The sequence below is a fragment of the Hyla sarda genome, chromosome 7 (genome assembly GCF_029499605.1).
Source record: "Hyla sarda isolate aHylSar1 chromosome 7, aHylSar1.hap1, whole genome shotgun sequence".
In the NCBI taxonomy this organism is placed as follows: Eukaryota; Metazoa; Chordata; class Amphibia; order Anura; family Hylidae; genus Hyla; species Hyla sarda.
This window is the reverse complement of record NC_079195.1, coordinates 10,657,268-10,670,134: the sequence shown is the minus strand read 5'-3', so window position 1 is coordinate 10,670,134 and position 12,867 is coordinate 10,657,268. Positions and strand designations below refer to the sequence as shown.

The 12,867-nt window shown below is 40.0% G+C and overlaps 1 protein-coding gene across 7 annotated transcripts in view; it reads left to right on the top strand.

The window, feature by feature from the left end:
- LOC130281634 (alpha-2-macroglobulin-like protein 1) overlaps positions 1-12,867 on the top strand; it is a 371,222-nt gene that overhangs the window by 271,466 nt on the left and 86,889 nt on the right. The window contains exon 19 of one of the 7 annotated variants that reach the window (XM_056529067.1): positions 2,030-2,095. The exons of the other annotated variants lie outside the window; for them this stretch is intronic. Within the exon in view, the coding sequence (XP_056385042.1) occupies positions 2,030-2,095 (66 nt within the window). The remainder of the gene's footprint in view (positions 1-2,029; positions 2,096-12,867) is intronic. 7 annotated transcript variants of the gene reach the window in all.

Sequence of the window (12,867 nt, the reverse complement as noted above, 5' to 3'; positions counted from 1 at the left end):
ATACTGACCTCCTGATATATCCTCCACACTACATTCTATATACTGACCCCCTGATATATCCTCCACACTACATTCTATATACTGACCTCCTGATATATCCTCCACACTACATTCTATATACTGACCTCCTGATATATCTTCCACACTACATTTTATATACTGACCTCCTGATATATCCTCCACACTACATTCTATATACTGACCTCCTGATATATCTTCCACACTACATTCTATATACTGACCTCCTGATATATCCTCCACACTACATTCTATATACTGACCTCCTGATATATCCTCCACACTACATTCTATATACTGACCCCTTGATATATCCTCCACACTACATTCTATATACTCATTCTCCTGATATATCCTCCACACTACATTCTATATACTGACCTCCTGATATATCCTCCACACTACATTCTATATACTGATCTCCTGATATATCCTCCACACTACATTCTATATACTGACCCTCCTGATATATCCTCCACACTACATTCTATATACTGATCTCCTGATATATCCTCCACACTACATTCTGTATACTGACCTCCTGATATATCCTCCACACTACATTCTATATACTGACCTCCTGATATATCCTCCACACTACATTCTATATACTGACCTCCTGATATATCCTCCACACTACATTCTATATACTGATCTCCTGATATATCCTCCACACTACATTCTATATACTGTCCTCCTGATATATCCTCCACACTACATTCTATATACTGATCTCCTGATATATCCTCCACACTACATTCTGTATACTGACCTCCTGATATATCCTCCACACTACATTCTATATACTGATCTTCTGATATATCCTCCACACTACATCCTATATACTGACCTCCTGATATATCCTCCACACTACATTCTATATACTGACCTCCTGATATATCCCCCACACTACATTCTATATAATGACCTCCTGATATATCCTCCACACTACATTCTATATACTGATCTCCTGATATATCCTCCACACTACATTCTGTATACTCTCCTCCTGATATATCCTCCACACTACATTCTATATACTGTCCTCCTGATATATCCTCCACACTACATTCTGTATACTGACCTCCTGATATATCCTCCACACTACATTCTATATACTGACCTCCTGATATATCCTCCACACTACATTCTGTATACTGACCTCCTGATATATCCTCCACACTACATTCTATATACTGACCTCCTGATATATCCTCCACACTACATTCTGTATACTGACCTCCTGATATATCCTCCACACTACATTCTATATACTGATCTCCTGATATATCCTCCACACTACATTCTATATACTGACCTCCTGATATATCCTCCACACTACATTCTGTATACTTATCTCCTGATATAATATAATTTATCATAACCTGTGTATTGGAAAAAATATTCACCAGTTGCCCATAGCAACCAATCAGATTGTTTGCCCAGGCCTTGTTAAAAATGAAAGAAGCGATCTGATTGGTTGCTATGGACAACTGGTCAACTTTTCCTCTCTGCAGGTTTTGATAAGTCTCCCCCTTAAATACCTCAATTCCTCCCCTAATGCCAGGATTGTGTTTCTGCCGCCGGACGCCCTGGTCCTTACCAGGAAATAGTGAGGACTTGTGAGGTAAGTATCGTAGGAGCGCGAGGTGGACGCCTTTTCTCCACTAGGCCTCTTAGGAATCCGATGCTGATCAGTAGATTGGAGGACATTTAGGGCGATGGTTCCTTTTCTTGGGCGTCTGAATTAAATCTGTGTTTCTGACTGAGAGAAGGATAAATGAAGATCTACATATTATTTTCTCACAATATCCCAAAAAGAGATTTCAGGAAGATTCATCCAGAATGTAGAGGACAATAGAGACAGACAACGAGACTGAGGCCCTGTAACATGTATAACTGATAAATCATTGTATATAGCATATTGGTGCGGATCACTGCCGGTGGTATATAGCATAAATGTCAGCTACAAGTATACATTGTATATGAACTGTTCTGTTATATCTATTAGGTATAATGCCAATCGCAGCACGAGGAATGGGAGCTCGTCCAATGGCAATGGCTCCGGCAGCAAGAGGTCTATTATATATATTGTATTAACCCTGATATATCCTCCACACTACATTCTATATACTGACCTCCTGATATATCCTCCACACTACATTCTATATACTGATCTCCTGATATATCCTCCACACTACATTCTATATACTGATCTCCTGATATATCCCCCACACTACATTCTATATACTGATCTCCTGATATATCCCCCACACTACATTCTATATACTGACCTCCTGATATATCCTCCACACCACATTCTATATACTGATCTCCTGATATATCCTGCACACTACATTCTATATACTGACCCCCTGATATATCCCCACACTACATTCTATATACTGATCTCCTGATATATCCTCCACACTACATTCTATATACTGATCTCCTGATATATCCTCCACACTACATTCTATATACTGATCTCCTGATATATCCTCCACACTACATCCTATATACTGATCTCCTGATATATCCTCCACACTACATTCTATATACTGATCTCCTGATATATCCCCCACACTACATTCTATATACTGACCTCCTGATATATCCTCCACACTACATTCTATATACTTACCCCCTGATATATCCTCCACACTACATTCTATATACTTACCCCCTGATATATCCTCCACACTACATTCTATATACTGACCTCCTCATATATCCTCCACACTACATTCTATATACTGACCTCCTGATATATCCTCCACACTACATTCTATATACTGACCTCCTGATATATCCTCCACACTACATTCTATATACTGACCTCCTGATATATCCTCCACACTACATTCTATATACTTACCCCCTGATATATCCTCCACACTACATTCTATATACTGATCTCCTGATATATCCTCCACACTACATTCTATATACTGTCCTCCTGATATATCCTCCACACTACATTCTATATACTGATCTCCTGATATATCCCCCACACTACATTCTATATACTGACCTCCTGATATATCCTCCACACCACATTCTATATACTGATCTCCTGATATATCCTGCACACTACATTCTATATACTGACCCCCTGATATATCCCCACACTACATTCTATATACTGATCTCCTGATATATCCTCCACACTACATTCTATATACTGATCTCCTGATATATCCTCCACACTACATTCTATATACTGATCTCCTGATATATCCTCCACACTACATCCTATATACTGATCTCCTGATATATCCTCCACACTACATTCTATATACTGATCTCCTGATATATCCCCCACACTACATTCTATATACTGACCTCCTGATATATCCTCCACACTACATTCTATATACTTACCCCCTGATATATCCTCCACACTACATTCTATATACTTACCCCCTGATATATCCTCCACACTACATTCTATATACTGACCTCCTCATATATCCTCCACACTACATTCTATATACTGACCTCCTGATATATCCTCCACACTACATTCTATATACTGACCTCCTGATATATCCTCCACACTACATTCTATATACTGACCTCCTGATATATCCTCCACACTACATTCTATATACTTACCCCCTGATATATCCTCCACACTACATTCTATATACTGATCTCCTGATATATCCTCCACACTACATTCTATATACTGTCCTCCTGATATATCCTCCACACTACATTCTATATACTGATCTCCTGATATATCCTCCACACTACATTCTGTATACTGACCTCCTGATATATCCTCCACACTACATTCTATATACTGACCTCCTGATATATCCTCCACACTACATTCTATATACTGACCTCCTGATATATCCTCCACACTACATTCTATATACTGATCTCCTGATATATCCTCCACACTACATTCTATATACTGTCCTCCTGATATATCCTCCACACTACATTCTATATACTGATCTCCTGATATATCCTCCACACTACATTCTGTATACTGACCTCCTGATATATTCTCCACACTACATTCTATATACTGACCTCCTGATATATCCTCCACACTACATTCTATATACTGACCTCCTGATATATCCTCCACACTACATTCTATATACTGACCCCTTGATATATCCTCCACACTACATTCTATATACTGACCTCCTGATATATCCTCCACACTACATTCTATATACTGATCTCCTGATATATCCTCCACACTACATTCTATATACTGTCCTCCTGATATATCCTCCACACTACATTCTATATACTGATCTTCTGATATATCCTCCACACTACATCCTATATACTGACCTCCTGATATATCCTCCACACTACTTTCTATATACTGACCTCCTGATATATCCCCCACACTACATTCTATATAATGACCTCCTGATATATCCTCCACACTACATTCTATATACTGATCTCCTGATATATCCTCCACACTACATTCTGTATACTCTCCTCCTGATATATCCTCCACACTACATTCTATATACTGTCCTCCTGATATATCCTCCACACTACATTCTGTATACTGACCTCCTGATATATCCTCCACACTACATTCTATATACTGACCTCCTGATATATCCTCCACACTACATTCTGTATACTGACCTCCTGATATATCCTCCACACTACATTCTATATACTGACCTCCTGATATATCCTCCACACTACATTCTGTATACTGACCTCCTGATATATCCTCCACACTACATTCTATATACTGATCTCCTGATATATCCTCCACACTACATTCTATATACTGACCTCCTGATATATCCTCCACACTACATTCTGTATACTTATCTCCTGATATAATATAATTTATCATAACCTGTGTATTGGAAAAAATATTCACCAGTTGCCCATAGCAACCAATCAGATTGTTTGCCCAGGCCTTGTTAAAAATGAAAGAAGCGATCTGATTGGTTGCTATGGACAACTGGTCAACTTTTCCTCTCTGCAGGTTTTGATAAGTCTCCCCCTTAAATACCTCAATTCCTCCCCTAATGCCAGGATTGTGTTTCTGCCGCCGGACGCCCTGGTCCTTACCAGGTAATAGTGAGGACTTGTGAGGTAAGTATCGTAGGAGCGCGAGGTGGACGCCTTTTCTCCACTAGGCCTCTTAGGAATCCGATGCTGATCAGTAGATTGGAGGACATTTAGGGCGATGGTTCCTTTTCTTGGGCGTCTGAATTAAATCTGTGTTTCTGACTGAGAGAAGGATAAATGAAGATCTACATATTATTTTCTCACAATATCCCAAAAAGAGATTTCAGGAAGATTCATCCAGAATGTAGAGGACAATAGAAACAGACAACGAGACTGAGGCCCTGTAACATGTATAACTGATAAATCATTGTATATAGCATATTGGTGCGGATCACTGCCGGTGGTATATAGCATAAATGTCAGCTACAAGTATACATTGTATATGAACTGTTCTGTTATATCTATTAGGTATAATGCCAATCGCAGCACGAGGAATGGGAGCTCGTCCAATGGCAATGGCTCCGGCAGCAAGAGGTCTATTATATATATTGTATTAACCCTGATATATCCTCCACAGTACATTCTATATACTGACCTCCTGATATATCCTCCACAGTACATTCTATATACTGATCTCCTGATATATCCTCCACACTACATTCTATATACTGACCTCCTGATATATCCTCCACACTACATTCTATATACTGATCTCCTGATATATCCCCCACACTACATTCTATATACTGACCTCCTGATATATCCTCCACAGTACATTCTATATACTGATCTCCTGATATATCCTCCACACTACATTCTATATACTGACCTCCTGATATATCCTCCACACCACATTCTATATACTGACCTCCTGATATATCCTCCACACTACATTCTATATACTGACCTCCTGATATATCCTCCACAATACATTCTATATACTGACCTCCTGATATATCCTCCACACTACATTCTATATACTGACCTCCTGATATATCCTCCACACTACATTCTATATACTGATCTCCTGATATATCTTCCACACCACATTCTATATACTGATCTCCTGATATATCCCCCACACTACATTCTATATACTGATCTCCTGATATATCCCCCACACTACATTCTATATACTGACCTCCTGATATATCCTCCACAATACATTCTATATACTGACCTCCTGATATATCCTCCACACTACATTCTATATACTGACCTCCTGATATATCCTCCACACTACATTCTATATACTGACCTCCTGATATATCTTCCACACCACATTCTATATACTGATCTCCTGATATATCCCCCACACTACATTCTATATACTGATCTCCTGATATATCCCCCACACTACATTCTATATACTGACCTCCTGATATATCCTCCACACCACATTCTATATACTGATCTCCTGATATATCCTGCACACTACATTCTATATACTGACCCCCTGATATATCCCCACACTACATTCTATATACTGATCTCCTGATATATCCTCCACACTACATTCTATATACTGATCTCCTGATATATCCTCCACACTACATTCTATATACTGATCTCCTGATATATCCTCCACACTACATCCTATATACTGATCTCCTGATATATCCTCCACACTACATTCTATATACTGATCTCCTGATATATCCTCCACACTACATTCTATATACTGATCTCCTGATATATCCTCCACACTACATCCTATATACTGATCTCCTGATATATCCCCCACACTACATTCTATATACTGACCTCCTGATATATCCTCCACACTACATTCTATATACTTACCCCCTGATATATCCTCCACACTACATTCTATATACTTACCCCCTGATATATCCTCCACACTACATTCTATATACTGACCTCCTCATATATCCTCCACACTACATTCTATATACTGACCTCCTGATATATCCTCCACACTACATTCTATATACTGACCTCCTGATATATCCTCCACACTACATTCTATATACTGACCTCCTGATATATCCTCCACACTACATTCTATATACTTACCCCCTGATATATCCTCCACACTACATTCTATATACTGACCTCCTCATATATCCTCCACACTACATTCTATATACTGATCTCCTGATATATCCTCCACACTACATTTTATATACTGACCTCCTGATATATCCTCCACACTACATTCTATATACTGACCTCCTGATATATCCTCCACACTACATTCTATATACTGATCTCCTCATATATCCTCCACACTACATTCTATATACTGATCTCCTGATATATCCTCCACACTACATTCTATATACTGATCTCCTGATATATCCTCCACACTACATTCTATATACTGATCTCCTGATATATCCTCCACACTACATTCTATATACTGTCCTCCTGATATATCCTCCACACTACATTCTCTATACTGATCTCCTGATATATCCTCCACACTACATTCTATATACTGATCTCCTGATATATCCTCCACACTACATTCTATATACTGATCTCCTGATATATCCTCCACACTACATTCTATATACTGATCTCCTGATATATCCTCCACACTACATTCTATATACTGATCTCCTGATATATCCTCCACACTACATTCTATATACTGACCCCCTGATATATCCCCCACACTACATTCTATATACTGACCTCCTGATATATCCCCCACACTACATTCTATATACTGACCCCCTGATATATCCTCCACACTACATTCTATATACTGATCTCCTCATATATCCTCCACACTACATTCTATATACTGATCTTCTGATATATCCCCCACACTACATTCTATATATTGACCTCCTGATATATCCTCCACACTACATTCTATATACTGACCCTCCTGATATATCCTCCACACTACATTCTATATACTGACCCTCCTGATATATCCTCCACACTACATTCTATATACTGACCCTCCTGATATATCCTCCACACTACATTCTATATACTGATCTCCTGATATATCCTCCACACTACATTCTATATACTGACCTCCTGATATATCCTCCACACTACATTCTATATACTGACCTCCTGATATATCCTCCACACTACATTCTATATACTGACCTCCTGATATATCCTCCACACTACATTCTATATAATGACCTCCTGATATATCCTCCACACTACATTCCATATACTGACCTCCTGATATATCCTCCACACTACATTCTATATACTGACCTCCTGATATATCCTCCACATTATATACTATATACTGACCCCCTGATATATCCTCCACACTACATTCTATATACTGACCTCCTGATATATCCTCCACATTACATCCTATATACTGACCTCCTAATATATCCTTCACACTACATTCTATATACTGACCTCCTGATATATCCTCCACACTACATTCTATATACTGACCTCCTGATATATCCTCCACACTACATCCTATATACTGACCTCCTGATATATCCTCCACACTACATTCTATATACTGACCTCCTGATATATCCTCCACACTACATTCTATATACTGACCTCCTGATATATCCTCCACACTACATTCTATATACTGACCTCCTGATATATCCTCCACAATACATTCTATATACTGACCCTCCTGATATATCCTCCACACTACATTCTATATACTGACCCTCCTGATATATCCTCCACACTACATTCTATATACTGATCTCCTGATATATCCTCCACACTACATTCTATATACTGATCTCCTGATATATCCTCCACACTACATTCTATATACTGACCTCCTGATATATCCTCCACACTACATTCTATATACTGACCTCCTGATATATCCTCCACACTACATTCTATATACTGACCTCCTGATATATCCTCCACACTACATTCTATATACTGACCCTCCTGATATATCCTCCACACTACATTCTATATACTGACCTCCTGATATATCCTCCACACTACATTCTATATACTGACCTCCTGATATATCCTCCACACTACATCCTATATACTGACCTCCTGATATATCCTCCACACTACATTCTATATACTGACCCTCCTTATATATCCTCCACACTACATTCTATATACTGACCTCCTGATATATCCTCCACACTACATTATATATACTGACCTCCTGATATATCCCCCACACTACATTCTATATACTGACCCTCCTTATATATCCTCCACACTACATTCTATATACTGACCTCCTGATACATCCTCCACACTACATTCTATATACTGACCCCCTGATATATCCCCACACTACATTCTATATACTGACCTCCTGATATATCCTCCACACTACATTCTATATACTGACCTCCTGATATATCCTCCACACTACATTCTATATACTGACCTCCTGATATATCCTCCACACTACATTCTATATACTGACCTCCTGATATATCCTCCACACTACATTCTATATACTGACCTCCTGATATATCCTCCACACTACATTCTATATACTGACCTCCTGATATATCCTCCACACTACATTCTATATACTGACCTCCTGATATATCCTCCACACTACATTCTATATACTGACCCTCCTGATATATCCTCCACACTACATTCTATATACTGATCTCCTGATATATCCTCCACACTACATTCTATATACTGATCTCCTGATATATCCTCCACACTACATTCTATATACTGACCTCCTGATATATCCTCCACACTACATTCTATATACTGACCTCCTGATATATCCTCCACACTACATTCTATATACTGACCTCCTGATATATCCTCCACACTACATTCAATATACTGACCTCCTGATATATCCTCCACACTACATTCTATATACTGATCTCCTCATATATCCTCCACACTACATTCTGTATACTGATCTCCTGATATATCCCCCACACTACATTCTATATACTTACCTCCTGATATATCCTCCACACTACATTCTATATACTGACCTCCTGATATATCCTCCACACTACATTCTATATACTGATCTCCTCATATATCCTCCACACTACATTCTGTATACTGATCTCCTGATATATCCCCCACACTACATTCTATATACTGACCTCCTGATATATCCTCCACATTATATACTATATACTGATCTCCTGATATATCCTCCACACTACATTCTATATACTGACCTCCTGATATATCCTCCACACTACATCCTATATACTGACCTCCTGATATATCCTCCACACTACATTCTATATACTGACCTCCTGATATATCCTCCACACTACATTCTATATACTGACCTCCTGATATATCCTCCACACTACATTCTATATACTGACCTCCTGATATATCCTCCACACTACATTCTATATACTGACCTCCTGATATATCCTCCACACTACATTCTATATACTGATCTCCTGATATGTCCCCACACTACATTCTATATACTGACCTCCTGATATATCCCCCACACTACATTCTATATACTGACCCCCTGATATATCCTCCACACTACATTCTATATACTGACCTCCTGATATATCCTCCACACTACATTCTCTATACTGACCTCCTGATATATCCTCCACACTACATTCTATATACTGACCTCCTGATATATCCTCCACACTACATTCTATATACTGACCTCCTGATATATCCTCCACACTACATTCTATATACTGACCTCCTGATATATCCTCCACACTACATTCTATATACTGACCTCCTGATATATCCTCCACACTACATTCTATATACTGATCTCCTGATATGTCCCCACACTACATTCTATATACTGACCTCCTGATATATCCCCCACACTACATTCTATATACTGACCCCCTGATATATCCCCCACACTACATTCTATATACTGACCTCCTGATATATCCTCCACACTACATTCTCTATACTGACCTCCTGATATATCCCCACACTACATTCTATATACTCTCCTCCTGATATATCCTCCACACTACATTCTATATACTGATCTCCTGATATATCCTCCACACTACATTCTCTATACTGACCTCCTGATATATTCCCCACACTACATTCTATATACTCTCCTCCTGATATATCCTCCACACTACATTCTATATACTGACCCTCTTGATAAAAGACTGGTGTAAATGCAGGTTTTCGGGTTTGTTGCTGTAGCAAGTATATGTGACTGATGATGGGGATTCTAATTATTATTTTTGACTGATGAGGGTTGTAGTTAGTCTGGTGAGTGTGCGATGGAAGGACAGATGTTATTACCCTAGGGGCAGAGAGTATTAACCCCTTGTGTTCAAACTCTCCCTCTTAAATGAAGCCATCCTCAGTGTAAAGTCCTTGAAGGTTTGTGAGGGACTAGGCCACTGGCCCAAAACAAGAGTAAACAGTTCCTGGGGCCTTTTTAGTGAATGTCTTGCACAGGGCTGGTGAACTGGAGAAATGAGTTCATGTGGCATTTTGAACAACGCCCATGCATACTCAAACTATAGGGGGCTTGAACTACTGTGAAATAAAACAACAATTTTATGAGGTTCTTCTGACCTTTGAACTGCTTGGTTATAGTTAGTATGGATCGGGCTGCCTGAGGCTCTCGACCCTGATGCCTGCGCTAACTGGGCCCATTGGCATGTTTTCTACTTCTCCCCGTAACATTTGATAAGCAGTGAAAATTGATATTGTACATGACAGCAATACATATGTACACGATAGCTCTACCTCTTTTATGTGCTACTTATGACTTTCAGGTGATCTCTCTGGCCACATGAGAAGCCTGTCCACATTGGACAGGAAATAATAGACATTAGACATGACACATTTTGTGGACTGATTATACATTGACAATATAGCTACAGTCCAAAAGTAATATGACATATTTTTGTACACGATACATAGTATATATTAATGACTATTTGATATTTTTCTGATTTTCTGTACATTAAATTATATACTTTCTAATGACTAGACAATGATAGTATATTTTTGACTACTGACTGCTATATACATAAGTGCTTTGTTCACGGTATCTAGCAGACAGTTGGCCTTGAGTAGAACGCTGGAACCTGCGCAGCACCACCTCTGGAAAATCAGGAACTGGAGGGACCTCTGAAAGCTCTGCAAGTACTTCTTCATCAAGGACTGAAGCTTGGATTTGATCCAGGATCAACTGAACAGGAACTCCCCGTACCTGGACTGGAGAGGCAGAGGAATTAAATCTGGGACCCTGGGAGCTGGTACATAAACTGAAGCCAGAGGAGATAGACCAGGAGCCAGTGCACTGACTAAAGCTGTGAGGGTCAACCCTGGTGCTGGAGGTAAACAGACAAACGCTGGCTGAGAGGGTGAGAACATAGGTGTTACGCCGAGCGCTCCGGGTCCCCGCTCCTGCCCGGAGCGCTCGCGGCGTTCACCTTCTCGTAGCGCCCCGGTCAGACCCACTGACCGGGAGCGCTGCATCAATGTCACCGGCGGGGACGCGACCCGCGTAGCTGGACGCGCCCGCTCGTGGCTCGCGTCCCAGTCACCTCACCTCACCTCTCCTGTCCCCCGTTGGCTCAGTCCCGGTGCGCGCGGCCCCGCTCCCTAGGAAGCGCGCGCGCGCCGGCTCTCTGAGATTTAAAGGGCCAGTGCACCACTGATTGGCGCCTGGCTCAATCACTGCTCTCACCTGTGGCCTCAGTATAAAACCTCACTTCCTCTTCCCAGCATCTCTGGATCTTGTTGCCCTTGTGCCAGTGAAAGCGTTTCCTGTGTATGTCCCAAGCCAGTGTTCCAGACCCTCTGCCGTTGTCCCTTACTACGATCCTTGCTGCCTGCCCTGACCTTCTGCTACGTCCGACCTTGCTCTTGCCTAATCCCTTGTACCGCGCCTTTCTCAGACGTCAGTTG